Below are 15,848 nucleotides of genomic sequence, written 5' to 3' on the forward strand. Positions count from 1 at the left end.
TCTATGAAGCAACTACAACAGCCTCTTTCGTCTAAGCTTCATTCTAGCAAAGTTATCTATTACTTTATAATAATCTATTTCAGTAGCCAATTGTCTTTCAACGGAGAGTAAAGCAAACCCAGACAATCTATCTTCACCCATTGTAGAGCGCAGATAGGACTTCATAAGTTTGTTGGCTAAAGGATCATTCCGCCAACTGCTCTACTTATTGGCAAGGTCAGAAAAATGTGGGACAATCTCGAAAGGTTAGGATAAATGGAACACATCATTGGCGATCATGAATTTCAGTACACTGTTGATGGTGAGTTTCTCGTCGACGCTTGACTTTACCCTACTGCTAGTGCTCATTATCTCTTTGTACATGTCTTTAAATGAAAGAAACTCTTCCACAATTTTGGTTTGACTGTCGATCACATCTGAGTATGTCTGCCAAAAATTCTAATTTGTTCACATTATCCTCTTTGTCAAAATGCTTTGGATCTAAACCACTAAATTTGGCAGCCACATTTTTAAACTGCTTGAATCTTTTACTCGTGCTATTTATAATAGAATCTAAGGACACTAAGTAGGATTCTGAATTTCTCCCGGGCATCAGATATTCCTTCTTCATCCTCTGCAATTTCCTCATGGAATCTTTTTCTCTCTTACATATTCTGTGCTGCTTATATTCCGTAGTAATATCACATTTTTGAGCCAACTCAGTGGCTTCATTCTCAATCTGCTTGAATTCAGATTCAAATTCACTTTGAATGTTTTGCATATCATTTTAAAAAATCTGAAGCAAATGAGAAGCTGTTACCAGATCTAGACTACTTTTCTGTAAATATGTGGATAAATGGAAAGCCTTCTCTAGCACTTTACTCCAGAATATAAGAACAACTAAGAATTCGTAAGTATCGACTGTTGCCAGAATACCCTTTGCCTCAGTGAGCTGTTTAGGCGTACGGTTTATCTCACCATCCACAATTCTTTGCAGGGCAATTACTAGTGCTGGAAAATTTTGCAAGACTGCCTCTACTGCTGACTTTCTAGACGCCCATTTGGTATCACAAAGTTTCTTTAGAGTTAATGCAAAAGATTTGATAAGATTGCATTGTTCTTCTTTTAGTAAACTGCCAGGAAAAAGAAATATACAGACTTTCTAGAGTTCCAAAAAACAACCGAGTTTGAATATTGGAGCTTAATGCATCAATCAGAATTAAATTAAAAGTATGCGCACAGCAGTGTGTAAAGAGTGCATTTGGAGCAATTTCCCGTATGCTAGTTTGGAGACCTGATATTTCACCCGACATGTGCTTGCTCCATTATAAGACTGACCATAACACATAGTTATTGATAGCCCCAAGTTTTTGATTGCTGAAAGAAGAATGTTGAAAAAATCTTCAGCACTTGCTCCAGGTAATTCGCTGAATTGTATAAATCGTTCCACTGCATCACCGTTTACTGTTCCATATCATAAGGATAAAGAAAATTGATCAGTAGAGTCAACAATTAAGGCAAAGTACTTTGATTTCAGCTACTATCTTTGATAGAAGTTCGGCTGATAAGGACTGTATCAGATCATTTTATGTGTCAGGACTGAGATGTTGCATTTCGATCACTCAGTAATAAATGTTGTTCCAGTAATGTATCATTTTTAGCCAACAGCTTAATAAGTTCCAAAAAATTGCCGTCATTTGTACTTGGGGAACCTAAATCTCGATACTTGCGATGACCGCGGAATGCCAATCCCTGAATTCCCAAAAAGAGAACTGCATCTATAATACGTCATAAAATCATCCTATTTTTTCTATCTCTTTCCTTTCCGCTGTTAGAAGACCAGCCAAGACTGTTCTATCATTGAACAAATGGAATTTGGTAAGGAAAAGTTCTTTCTCTTTTTTTTTATGACTTTCACTTTTTTCATGATTTTCAGTTTTGTGCATACCTTTAGCAAAATTCTTGCAACCAGTTTTTGGATCACTTCAAGCATCCGACCGATTTGCAAAAAGCCAACAAGCAAAACAAATCATAGTGTTTGCTCTTGGTGAATAAACCAGCCAGTGCCGGTCAATTGTACGAACACTTGTTTTTGTTTGTACCAAGTTGCACTGAAATGACGTCCAGCTTCATCTTTTGGAAAATTGTCAAAATTGTCTTTAAGTCCTGGCTGATAAGGGCCTAACTCAAGCAGAGCACGTACTAGATCAGGTGTTACAGGTGTGTCACAAAACAAGTGTGGATCTGTTGGGTATTCCCTGTGTGTGTCAACGATAGCACGGAGTCTTATTGTGTCATTCTTGTCCTCTGCATGATAGTCTGCTGAAGTAATCAGGTCTTCTGAGGACTCTACTTCCACTACCTGTATAGCCGCAGCAGCCCGGATGCTGTAAGCAGCTCCTAGGTTGAAGGTAGGTACTAACAAGTCTTCAGAGGGTTTTACCTCTGGTGAAGCCGCAATGGCCAGGGCACTGTCTCCAGCTCCTGGGCTGAAGGTAGGTAGCAAGTCTTCAGAATGTTCCACCTCTGGTGCAAAAGACGTCGTGGGTGTGTCGAATGAAAAGTAGGCCTCCAACCTCACATATTTTGATGATTCTTTTACTCGATTTGCATCTTCCTTCATCTTCTTTCTGTCCCACCCGGATAGTTTCTTCTTAGTGCACTTATCCATCCCTTATCAGAAACAAATAAAATAAATATGAACAATATACGATTGTTTTAAAATGTGATTTATTTAAAAAACTGTCCACACAGCAGCCAGGTCAATTTCACAGCTCTATGAAATGGACGCCCGTCAAATTGGGTCGCAAAGTTGAAAAGGCACCACTTCATTCAAAACTAGAGGAGAAGCGAAAACAATCCACACACTAAGAAGTAATCAAACAGACTGAACTATTTGAAATTATCCAAAGGGTTCAGCATTTCTTTACACTGCAGGAAACAATTCTTAGGAGTATGCACAGTTGTGTGGGTGCCTGGGTGAGTGAGTGTACATGTCAACCGATTTAAAAAAGCACTGACAAAAGGGCAAAGACAAAATGTTTAAAAAAAAAAATTGTGGGCCTCTTGGCTCTTGCAAGGGATTCACGTGTTACAAGACTGATGCTGGAGTGGTAAAGTGTTACAGATATACAGACAACATTTCTACCACATTTGATTATGGGATGGAAGCTTGTCCAGAAGAAAATGAGACCGCTCAAAAATTACTTGGAGGTACCTGTATCGGAATGTGCTCTTTCGTCGGCGTTCTTTTGTCAGCACATTTTTTTGTCCTGCATCACACAGGCGCCAACTTTCCTTGGTGCCGGTGGGTGCTCGTGCCCCTGCCCTGCCCTGACTCCGCCCCCTCCCTGCCCCTATTGGACCCCTCCCCAAATCCCTGCCCTGGCCCTGCCTCATTCCCCCTCCTCCCCCACCCCCGGCTTGCCGCACGAATCGTAAGCGCTGGGAGTCAGGGGGAGAAGCAGAAGGCGGCGGTGCAGTCAGGGGAGGAGGTGGAGCGGAGACGGAGGTGAGCTGGGTGAGGGGGCAGAGCAGGGACTGGGGAGCTGCCGGTGGGTGCTCAGCACCCACCAGTTTTTCCTCATGGGTGCTCCAGCCCTGGAGTCGGCGCCTAAGGTGCCACTTTTGGAGAATGTGCTCAGTGGGAGCGGCTGCTTCCCCCTCCGCCCCCCCTGAGCTACATTACTGCTGCAGGGGCTTCAGCGAACCCAGCCAGAGAGGTGACTCAGCAGGGGAGGCTGCCTAGGGGATGGAGCAGCCCCGTGTTCCATGGAGACAGGACCCGGGGGAGGGGCGGGGCAGGTGGGTGGTGAAGAGGGTGCTAAGCCCCTGGCTTGGGAGCTGCTGTGGAGCCTGCAGGTTCAGGGTGTGAACAGGCTGGAAATTGCTCCCCGCCCCCGACCATGCCAGAGCTTAGCTGAGGGGCGGAGAGGCTTCTCCGTGCCAGCACTGTGCGGGGCTTTGGCATGTGCAGGGCTTGCCTCCTCCTGGCCAGTGCCCCAGGCCCAGCCAAAGGCAGTGGGGGAAGGAAGGGGGCTGCAGGCCAGGCTGTTAGTAAGCTGGATGCTCCGACCAGGGGCTGGTTCTCTGCACAGTGCTGGGAGCGAGAAGCGTCCCATTGTAGGGGATATGGAGGAGCAGCAGTTCTGGAGGTAAAGCAGGGAGAGAAGAGCAAGAGGGGGAGCATGTAAAGGGTTGATGGGTGGGCAGCAGCTGCCACCTGCCCACACTCGCCAGCCACTGGAGCATGCAGCCAGTGCCAGCCAGAAACAGGACAGGGGCAGGGCCCTGCTGGCTGAGAGCCGGTACACAGTGGGGGCTGCGCTGACAGACTGGCAGAGGGAGCGGCTGGCTCCATGTGCTGCATCTTCACACTACCACCAGCCTTGCATACCCACCCCCATTGTCGGCCACTGGACATGCCCCCCACTCCTCCCCCAGCCACTTGCTGCTGGTGGGCGAGTGGTTGGCGAGCAGGGATCCGGCTAGCGGCAGGACCCGCCAGTCCTGATGAGGGGGAGACAGCAAGTACGGGACAATTTGTCTGTTTTTAAGAAAAAGTCGGGACACCTGCAAAAGGGCTTAAATACGGGACTGTCCCTTTAAAAACCAGACATCCAGTCATCCTACATATCTCTGAAAGTTCAAACAAGAAGTCTTGTGACCTTAAAAGCATTTTCTTGTGTTTTGCCAATCCAGATTCCTATTGGAGCTGATGCCAGCTCCGACTGTTGTTCAGATTTGGAGAAATATGAGATCTGAGAAGACCCCTCTCCTGATCTCAGCTTTTCAATCACCCTGACCCCGAAGAGCATGGCAAGAAGCGTGTGCTATTCCTCAATGCATTTACTTGAGCTATTGCAAACAAGTTTATGCCTCCAAATTGATGCATTTTGATGAGCCTTCTTTCTAGTCTTTCCTCATCACCTCATGTGCCCCCATCTGCTATGACCCTCTCGTCACCTGTGGACTCCACTTCTTTGTAACCTTCCCCCTATACAAGTGTCCTGATTCCCCTGTGCTCAGGTGTTTTCCAACCTGGAAATTGGATAGTATTCTGAGGAAAAGATTAGACATGAGCTCTATTATGCTCTGATCCTTTTCAATATGTTCTTGTTGGTTGAGAGGAGTGCAGATTTAACTATGAATAACTAATTTGAAATAAGGTTCAGCTTCTCTCCCACCCATCCCAAGTGAAGGTGTTTGTGGTTTGCTAAAGAGCTTATGTGAACATGCTTGGTTTGTTTTCTTCTATGACCATTAGATCAGTAGAAAGTACTGTAAATCTCCTGCACTTAGGAAATTATTTGCCTTCCAAAAGATTGAAGACCTTTCTATCAGATCTATTCTCTGCTTATGCTTAACAAAAATGCACAAGGACTGAACCCAGATGATCAAGGACTTCCTCAAACTTGTCAAAAAAACAAATGATCTGTAGTGTACTAAGAAGGCTCCATGTTCAGTAGTTCAGTTCTTATTGGATTTATTCTTTTTCATTATAGGCTGTGATGTTGGGTGCTGCTATCAAGTATGTTTGGGCTAAAGCAGTGGGCGACAGTTGCTATGTATAATGCTTGCTTGGGAATTTTTTTCTCTGAAGGGAGTAATTTAATTGATGGGGAAGCCAATACAACTCTTAAGCAGTTGGCTCATTCCAAGGATAAAAATCTGTAGAAATACCAAGTACATTTTCAGTCTTTTAGCTACATTGGTAGGCTCTCCAGCCAAGGAAGACTTCAGTTAAATCCAGCAGCTTTTCTCTAGGTTTTTTTTCTTGAGCACCAAATTCGAAAGCAACCCTTGTCAAGCTAAGCTTAGTGGAAAATTCTTCCTTAACAAGGAAATTTATCCATTAACCTTTTGCAACGGTTAGTATAATTGTGACATTTTAACGTATTCCCGTTACTTAACTAATGTAATTGAAAATCACTGGTTTCCTGTTGAAAACAGCACTTGCTGTCAACTACTGTACTTGCATTCTGTTGTGTGCAGTGTTTCAGTTTACACTGCATAACTGTATGCTTTAGTCAGATTACAGTGCTGAAGCTAGAATGAAATTAAATGATTGAACACTTCTGTAAAGCATGTCCACTTCTCTGATATATGATGCGGACAGCTTGGAGCTACTCCAGTGATGCAAAGATGTTGTTTAGGTTTAGGACTAGTCTCTAAAACTTGGGTGGTGCAGTGTGAGGCTGGACTTCCTTATGCCCAGCTGCCAGAACAGCCTTTTCAGGCCAGACTAGCATCCAGATGGTGCCAGGATTACATAGCACTGCTTTCTTCTGGGGTGGCACCTGGGGCTCTTTGACAACGTCTCTGTGAGTCACTTTCTGTTTTTAGCCTGAGAAACTTACTGAAAAATCCTGGATGAGGTCAGAACGTTTTTGGGCAGAATGATGACGACATGAAAGAAGCCTTGACTTTTTTCCAAACCAAGTGTAGCAGCACTTCACTGGGCAAAAGAACCTTCAAGACTAAGTAGGGAAGACGTAGTCTATGTTAAATCATAGTCTCCAGCTTCATAGCCTCATACAGCATTTGCTGAGTTTCCTGGGAGCTGCTTCCTAATATCATGCTTCTTCAATGATTTAAAATGGCTGGGATTATGTGAGAGTCAATAGACCCCAATAGACTCCAACCCCTTAGAGGTTGGAGTATTCCATCCTGCGTCACCATGGAGGCAGTTTCATTATAGACTCAATCACCTTTAGTATAGAAAGGATGGTGGAACATACACTTTCTTTGGCTTTAAAGAGTATACATTAATACATGTTGTTGGGATTCCCTCGGAGACCTACCTACACACACCGCGAAAAACCCACAACACCTTTATTTATGAAATTATAGCCTGCTTTAGTTTTTGCATATATCTCTAGCAGTAAATAGTCAACTAAGGCCATGGTTCTCAACCAAGGGTACCCCCTGGAAGACCTCTGCATATGCATACATCAACTCCTCTAGATATTTGTCTAGTTTTACAACAGGCTACATAAAAAGCACTAACTAAGTCAGTACAAACTCAAATTTCATACATACAATGAATTGTTTATACTGCTCTATATTCTAGACACTGAAATGTAAGTACAGTATATATATTCCAATTGATTTATTTTATAATTATACAGTAAAAATGAGAAAGTAAGCAATTTTTCAGTCATAATGTGCTGAGACACTTTTTTGTATTTTTATGTCTGATTTTGTAAGCAAGTACTTTGTAAGTGAGGTGAAACTTGGGGTATGCAAGACCAATCAGACTCCTGAAAGCGGTACAGTAGTCTGGAAAGGTTGAGAACCACTGAACTAGGGGCTAGCTTGATTGATTGATGGGAGGCCCTATGCCTCAGGGGTACCCATCTAAGGCCTAGTTACCTCTCTGCTTGGATCCTTGCTCCAGAGGAGAAGGGTAGTAATTTGCTGTGATCCTCAACCAGAAGCAAACTACAATGTCCACTACTCTGGCTCACTTTTGGCTGGTTCATTGGAGGACAGAGCCAAGAGTTCATCAATTCACCAACTACTCCATGTCCACCTGCTCTGTGTGTCGTGATTAAAGGTCCAGGTAACTTACTTAGAAGTGTAAGGGGGCAGAGAGCCTCCTGTGGATGTATAGTTCAAGCTACAATCTAGCCCAAATGAGGAAAGATTAAAAGGATAGAACATGGAGCATAACTTCTGATTTCTAGTAAGGAAAACCATGTTTTTATAAGTCTTATTATAAATAATACTTAAGTGATCAGTTAAAAATATTGCAGATTGGAAGGGGTGAGGAAAATATTCTTCTATAACACAGCCAAAAAAGGAGGCATAACCAACAAAGGGCAACATGCAAAACTTTTCCTATAATAGGAATTTAAATTAGGGAAACTGGACATTTAGCTCATCTTTGGTTTGTGGAATCCCATTGTGAGTTAAATATTGTGTTGTGTTATGAGACCTGATTAGTGCCACCCTTCTAACTCTTGTGGACTGTTGTTTAGTGCTGGGGAATATTGATTCTCAGTGCAGGAAACTGTTCTGAAGTGCAAGGCAGGGAAAATAGAGGAACAAATTGAGGAATCCTCACCAGGGACACAAGTAAATGGGGGAATAATTTTGCTTAAACTGTTTATGGAATGCCTGCTTTGTGGTATCTTGCTATTCTACATCATTACTTTATTAATGAATATATTGCTTTACCTAGCTTCCCAAGGATTGTGGGGAGTGGATTATTGTACCTAGACACTTGTATTTACTGTAGCTCCCATGTCAACTAACGTTGCACAAAATGAAGGATTGATGTGCCTCTATATTTGTTGACCTCTTGTCTCTATGTGCTGGTCTAGTTTGGCTCTACCGAAGGGGCAGTGTGATGGTTCAGACTAAACTCTTGTTGGGTGTTCTAGATATAAAAATCTTTTGCAAACCAGAATTGTTTGAACACCGAATAAATAGAGGAATGCAACAAATACCATTTTAGAATTTTTTTGTAAAGATTTCTTGGATCAAGGAAGTGCTGTGTGACCCCTCTGCATGTTACTGCTTTGTATAATTTAAGTAGGGAAGCCAGGTACCTAAAATATTCCCCTTCCTGCTGTCATTTGGTAGGGCCAGTGTATTCCATTACAGTAGTGTTCCAAATCATTAAAAGCCAGAAGGTAAAGGTAAGATTATCTAGATTTTTTTCCCTCCCTCTTTTCCTCCCTCATCCTCCCCCTCCACTCCTGCTAAATATGTGGCTATGACACAAAGATCATGTATGTACTACTGTGAAAAATAAATTTCCCCCTATATATAGAATATTTTTCACATCAACACCTAACCAATAAAATAAAATAAATTGTCTGGTCCAATGATAGTTGAACCAAAGTCACTACTTTTATAGGAGGATACCTCTGGTCAGAAATCTGGGAAGTTGTTATACTTTCATTAACATTTTTCTATAAATAAAAAATCATGAACAAAAATCGTAGAATCAGCAGCAGCTCTGTTCCTACCTGTATGTCAGATTACTTCAAGGTCACTCCTTTAGGACTGTCATGCAGAAGAAGAAAACGTTTTCTGTTGGCATTTTCATTTAGGTTTTCCTCCTTTGCTCCTGCCTCTTGCATGTCTCAGTACTTGAGTTGCTCATCTAGCTTTGGGTTTGTTGGTTGGTTGGTTGGTTTTTTTGGGCGGGAGAGGGGAGGACCTTGAGTTGCTCACGTGTGCTGAAAAACATGCCAGAAATCTAGGTTTTTATGGTCTGCTTTACAGGCAATGATGCACTAAGGAGATCTTTTTCAGTAAGAGTTGTTTTTACCCATATTAATATAAAGGTTTTATACTAAACTGTGGTGTCTCCTGTGGCTATGTACTATATGTAAATAATCCTGGTAGGCACATACATTCAATGAGACATGGTGTCAGAAAAATTGCACTTCTTTTACTTTGTGTTGTCTCTCTCAAGGTGAGACTCTGGTCTCACTGGGTTTTATTCAGAGAAATGTTTTCATTCTGTTCCTTTATTTAAAAAAAAAAAGCAGGTTTGGATTTTGTGTTTTAATAGGACAGCTGGGAAGTTGTAGAAGGACTGCGAGGAGTCATGAATTATACTCAGGAACCACAGAAACAGGAAGGCTACCTGCTGAAAAAGAGGAAATGGCCTCTGAAAGGCTGGCACAAGGTAGGAAAGAAGTGTGTATCTTAGGGTTAGTTGCTATTTAAACTTAACTCACTTGGTGTGTTGTCCTTTGTTGAAAAGTTAACAGCAGAAGATGCCCTTTTAGTGGAATATATTGTATCATTTCCTGCTCTGCTATAAAAGGTTTCTTTGCACTTCTGATTACAGAGATACTTCTTCTTGGACAGAGGAATTTTGAAGTATGCCAAGTGTCAAGCTGATGTAAGTTGTGTCTCTCCCTCGATTTTGTGGTATTTCATATGAATACCAGGACTTGGGTCATGTTGTGAAAAGGAAAGATAGATTTTGAATTTCTAAACTACAAGATGAATTAAAAATATTGGTCCTGCCAATCAGTGCATCTCTTCTCCTACCCTGCCTCAGGCATTAATGCTAATTTTCTATATAAAATCTTTCTTTGCAGGTAGAAAGAGAGAAGCTGCATGGCTGCATTGATGTTGGACTTTCAGTGATGTCTGTAAAGAAATCAACAAAATGTATAGATTTGGATACAGAAGAATACATATACCATCTAAAGGTAATTCTTCAAGGCAATCGTATTCTGTATCTTACCAATCAAATTGTAAAAATATTAAAACATTGTGATGTACCTAGTGATCTCTGTGTGTGTGTGTGTTGTTGGCCTCTTAATAAAGGGTGCTGGAAATGTAGGTTAACTTGAAGGAAAAACGTTTTAAATTCTGCAGCAGTTGTCAAATTTGGCAAAACTTTATAGTTTGCTGAGAAGCAGTTGATCTCCTTTATTTTGCTGTAGTTCAGTTTCTGGAATTTGTAATTTCTTTAAAATCTCTCTAACTTTAAATTTTGTCAAACACAAAGTCTCATTGTTGGCAGCAATTTTTTATACTTAAATTAGGTACTCCTTTTTGTGAGATGAATACGTTGGGGGGGGGCGGGGGGGAGGAAATGGACCAGAGTAATTAGATGCTGCTGTTGTGCCCTCTGGCATCTTTTCCATTATGTGAGCGTACTTGCACTTATCTAATCTATTAATAGGACATAATTAAGAAGGAATGTATTTATTTTATCTGTGGACTATATTCTGTCGTTTTAAAGTTGTAAGTTTATCTTTTTTTTTTTTTTTTTTAAACTTAAAAGCAAATAAGTTTGGAAGTAAAACTGAAAACATATATACATATACACACACAACTATGGCATGTGCAAAGATTTAATGCTGCCATGCTTCTGTGAGTCTAAGTTGAGCCTGTCTTCTAGATGACAGGCTTACAAGACTTGTATTTAAGTTCACACTATCAGGCCCTATTTAGTAAGGTACACCTTTTTAGGATAGCACTTAAGCGTGTGCTTAAGTCCTATTGAAGTCAGTGAGACTTAAGCATGTGTGTCAGTGTTGCCCTGAATAGGGATGGACTCAAACATTTGTTTGTGCTTTCCTGAATTGGGGCCTTACAGAGAGACTTCAGCTAACATAGTTTTCCTCTTAAACTGCTCCATGAATTTTTTTCTATGTTGTATTCAGGCAAGTGATGAGTACTATTTAACAGGCACACTTTATTGACGCTTTGTCAAGAATTCAGAACCCTTTGTGGCCACCTTATAAGAAATAAGAAAAAATAAGATCTAGTTTTGTCTAGTAATTTAAGGTTGAACCATGACTCCCTATCATATAACTTAACTATTTTCTGTAGGTGAAATCTCAGGAACTGTTTGACGAATGGGTAGCAAAACTGCGTCACCACAGACTGTATCGTCAAAATGAAATTGCCATGTTTCCACATGATATCAATAATCATTTCTTCCCCGCGTCCTCTACCGCAGACTCTGTACCTGGTGTGTTCGACTCTGTCTCAGGTAGAAAGGTAATGATGAGCTTTCATCAAGGATTAATGTAGCTTGAGTTCCTCTACCAAACCAAAAACTTAATTACGGTCTTTCACAAACTGATAAAGATTTGGTGTAAGATGTAAACAGTAAAATGGTCTAAGGCAGGTGGTCTCAACCTTTTTCTTTCTGAGGCTCTTCCCCCCCCGCCACCCCCCACCAACACACTATAAAAACTCCACAGCCCACCTGTCCCACAACAACTGGCTTTCTGCATATAAAAGCCAGGGCTGGTTTTAGGGGGTAGCAAGCAAGGCAATTGCCTGTGGCCCCCATGCCACAAGGGCCCCTGCGAAGCTAAGTTGGTCAGGCTTTGGCTTCAGCCCCAGATGGCGGGGCTCAGGGCCCCAGGCTTCAGCCCCATGTAGTGGGGCTTTGGCTTTCTGCCGTGGGCCCAAGTGACTGGCCATGCTTGATGGACCCCCTGGAGCCTGCTCAAGGGGCCCCGGAGCCTTGGTTGAGAACCACTGCTATAGAATACTGTACAGTTATCCTGTGTTTTTAAAATATCATTGTTTAAAGTTGTATTAAAATTTAATTTTATTTTGCTTCATTTAAACAGTAACAAGGCCAGTATCGGAAAAGTTATAATCTTTTTATGGTTGCATAATAAATATCTTTGGTACACATGAGTTTTGCTGTCAGAATGGGAAAAGTAACTCTAGATTTTTACTTAAATTTAAGCTTTGTCCATTCATGCTAAAGTGGTGAAAATGTGTGGTTAATGGTTTAATGGTTTAACATTAAAATTTAGATACTTTATGAAATTATTTGCTATAAGAACTACAAAACATTAGCAATCCAATATTATAAGTAATTAGGCTTCCTTTAAAAAGGTGCAGTGATGATAAAACTGTAAATCATAAATTTGCCAGTGTGTTTAATTGACATGAAATTTTCTTCAAGATGAGTTGTTCACACAGATTCTAGTCTTACCATGCATGCACCCCATGTGCACGAGTTTGGATTCTTTTGGCCAGCCGCAGCAATTGGGGCCACGCCTGCACCATAGATATCCTTGTGCTAACCACCCCATACGCACACGCTCCTGTGGGAATAAAGGGCAGAATGGGTCTTTTGGTTCCTTTTTTACCGCCTGTGGCAGCAAGTCAAAACTCCTGCAGTGTTTGCCTACTTTTCTGTATACTGTGCTAGCGTTAATTAGCTAGTACTCTCGCTAATTATTTACTAGTTGGTTATTGCCCACTTCTTTTTTTTTTTTTTTTAAAACAAATATCAGTTTAGGCTAGATGCACCCATCCTACCAATATAGCAGAAGCTTTAAGACCTGTAAATGCCGGGTACTTCTGGTGCCTAATCTGCCTAGGATAGGGACATGTAGAGCATTTTGGGGGAGTATGTCACTCTTTCTCTAGCTACACTCGGAAAACTAGAAAAGTCCATCTGAGCTGTTCCACCTTGAGAGCCTGATGCTCTCCTCCTGGGACACTGAAGGAAGTTCGGAACTGGACCATAGTCATCTGGGCGGCCCCTTTCTATTAGTGCACCGGTGAGCCAAGATTCTAATCTGCGCTCCCAGACCACTACTTCTTAGAGGCTTTGTTTGCTATTCCAGCATTAACAACTTCTGATGGGCAGAAAAGAGCACCACTGCGGGGCCAAGATAGGTGCAGGTCACCTTCACCCTAGCAAGCAGAGACAGAAGAACCATCAAACTTCTGGCTTGGCTTGGTTTAGGCTCAAGTTTAGGCTCAATCTCCCAAAGCCCAAAAGCATAACCAGGCCTCTTGAAGTACCCTAGTACCAATTACCAAGACAGCATCAGCAGTAGTCCCAGAGTCTATGGACCTCTGTCTCTCTCTCTACCAGTCCTTCGGCATCAATCTCAACACTGGGTATCTTGGTATCCAGAGCCTTGGCACAGTGTGTCTCAGTACCCTGAGTCCTGGTACCTATTGCCTCCATACCAGTCATCTCAAAAGAGTGTTCCCCAGTACTAGCTATTTTGGTACCCAAAGCATACACTGTACCCAAGTGACTTAACCGTGAGCCCAATACCCGAGTCACCCCTCCTTAAAAGATTGAAGGTGGTGATATTCAAGCCACCAGCTTCTGAGTATCAGTTTATCAGGTTAAGAAAGTATTTGCAGTGGGGTGGGCAGCCATACTCTAGAAAGCCTGCATCTTTTACTGTCTCCAGAGCTAGATCCTCCTCCCCAAAGAGGTAATATAGGTCATTCCAGCCATGCCATCTGGTGCGGTCTCAAATATTGGTAAGGCAAGAGTTGGAAAGTGAGGAAGAGCATTAGCTGCAAGGAGGAAAATCATCTCGTCTTCCGTGCCATCTTCGCATCCTCCCCAGATGGGGCAGTGAATTCTGCAATGTCTTCCTCAGTGGATGACTTCAGGGTGTTCCAGGAACATGGCAAAGACCCTGGGTATACTACTTGAAGTGGTACAGGAGAAACGATATCAACTCATGGACATCTAATACCTTTCCACACCTGGCAGGCTCACCAGGCCCACAAAATGAGGGACTATTGGAGCCTGAAACACACCCAAGTGAGCCAATAGATCATTTTCAGATACTACCTCCTTTCCAGGGAATTTAGATATTTCTGTTCAGAGCCAGTACTGGGTTTGCTTGTAGTGGCCACTGTCCAGGAAACATAAAAACAGGGACCTCCCAAATGAATACCCTGAGAGAAGACCCCAAATAAATTGGACCTCTTTAGGTGTCAGAGATACTCCTCAGTCAGCTTCCAGATGCATATAACTAATTATCAGGCCCTCCTCTCCAAGTATGGGATCTAGCTTATAGATAAGCTTCCAAAAGCACATCAAGAGAAGATGAAGGACCTTTTGCTGAAGGACCAATTGACAGACTGTGCTGAACACATTTCACATATGTAATATGGCCACATTGGTGGCAATGAGTAGGTCTTCCTGGCTGTAGTCTGTAGGGATCCCCTGGAAGGCCTAAACAACAATTGATGACCTTGCATTGGCGGATAGTGAATCTCTTAATTCTAGGATGGATGAGGCCCTCCGTTCCCTGAGACTTGAGGACAACTCTGTTCTTGAGACTGGAACACAGCAGCCCAAAGAAGGAAGCAAACATGTCAACAATTGTCCTTCAAGCAGTGCTTCTCTGCCTAGTGCTGTTGTCAGCCCCAGAGGACCTCAAAAACACAAGAAAGATGTAGCTGAAACAGGAGAAGTAGAAGTTCCACTAGAGATGAGACTCTGCCCTTCTCTCTGCTTCTGCACATGCTGTGATGTCCACCAGGCAGCAGGTCTGATGCCAACTTCAAGAGCCCAACAGAATTATCTGGAATCTTTGCCAAAGGGGGGTAAAAAAGGAAATTGCATCTTATTTTTGGAAAGCCTGGACTGGATCACCTTGGGCTGGTGGCTCCTAGAGATTGCGAAAAAGGGATCTTTCCAGTTCCAAACCCTTCCTACCCTTTATCCCCACCCCATCAATTTTCAGGGACCTGTCTCACAAGATACTGTTAAAGCAAGAAGTGGACTGCCTTCTACAACTGGGAGCAGTGAAGGAGGTACCTTCAGGGACAGGGGGTCTATTTCTATTATTTTTTCTTCCCAAAGAAGAAAGGGGGTGTCTCAGACCTTTAATGTCTGAACGAAGTAATTTTGTTTCAAGTTCAGGATGGTGACTTCCCTCATCAGAGCCTCAAGACTGGTTTGCAGCTCTTGACCAGCAAGACACCTAATCATCCAGCCCACAGGTAATTGCTCAGAGTCTTGGTAGGAACACAGTAGAGTATCCTGCCCTTTGGTCTTTCCACAACACCAAGGGCATTACCCAAATGCTTGGCAGTTGTGGCTGTTCATCTAAGGAGACAAGGAATCCAGGTTTGCCCACATCTTAACTGTCTGATCCAAGAAAGATCACACCAACAGGTGACCAACTTGAATCCAAGTAACCTTAAAGCTCTTTACCTTATTGAGTCTCAAAGTCAACAGAGCGAAATCCACACTGACTCAGACTCCAAGCGTAGCGTTCATAGGAGCAGTGTGAGATTCCAGGTCAATGAGCTTACCTTCCCAGCTTCAAGCGCACACATGAGCATCCATGAGAACTTACCTGGGATTTATGGCCTCATGAACCTAAATGATATAGTTTGCCAGACTTCACCTCCACTCCATACAAGAGTGGCTGAAATCAATGTATCTACAGCAGGCATCACATAGACATAATGGTCATGGTCCCACAAGAAGCCCTCTTGTCATTAAACTGGTGGAAAGACCCTCTTCATGTGTGCAACCCCTTTGCATCTCTACCCAGTGAGACTGTGAGGATGGACACCCTGGGGAGCTTATCTAGATCACCAATCCCCCACTACAATAACCTTGCAACCTCCCCTCCACACACACA

The 15,848-nt window shown here is 42.7% G+C and overlaps 1 protein-coding gene across 10 annotated transcripts in view; it reads left to right on the forward strand.

The window, feature by feature from the left end:
• Window positions 1-15,848, forward strand: part of OSBPL3 (oxysterol binding protein like 3) — a 138,278-nt gene that overhangs the window by 58,016 nt on the left and 64,414 nt on the right. For 6 of the 10 annotated variants that reach the window (XM_073333699.1, XM_073333694.1, XM_073333696.1 and 3 more), the window contains 4 exons: window positions 9,509-9,625; window positions 9,791-9,844; window positions 10,047-10,160; window positions 11,293-11,463. In XM_073333699.1, coding sequence (XP_073189800.1) covers window positions 9,545-9,625; window positions 9,791-9,844; window positions 10,047-10,160; window positions 11,293-11,463 — 420 coding nt within the window. In that variant the 5' untranslated portion in view covers window positions 9,509-9,544. Of the gene's footprint in view, window positions 1-1,838; window positions 1,858-9,219; window positions 9,246-9,508; window positions 9,626-9,790; window positions 9,845-10,046; window positions 10,161-11,292; window positions 11,464-15,848 lie in introns of those variants that run through there. The other 4 variants (XM_073333702.1, XM_073333700.1, XM_073333701.1 and 1 more) reach the window with 4 other exon arrangements.

The sequence above is a fragment of the Lepidochelys kempii genome, chromosome 2 (assembly GCF_965140265.1).
Source record: "Lepidochelys kempii isolate rLepKem1 chromosome 2, rLepKem1.hap2, whole genome shotgun sequence".
In the NCBI taxonomy this organism is placed as follows: Eukaryota; Metazoa; Chordata; order Testudines; family Cheloniidae; genus Lepidochelys; species Lepidochelys kempii.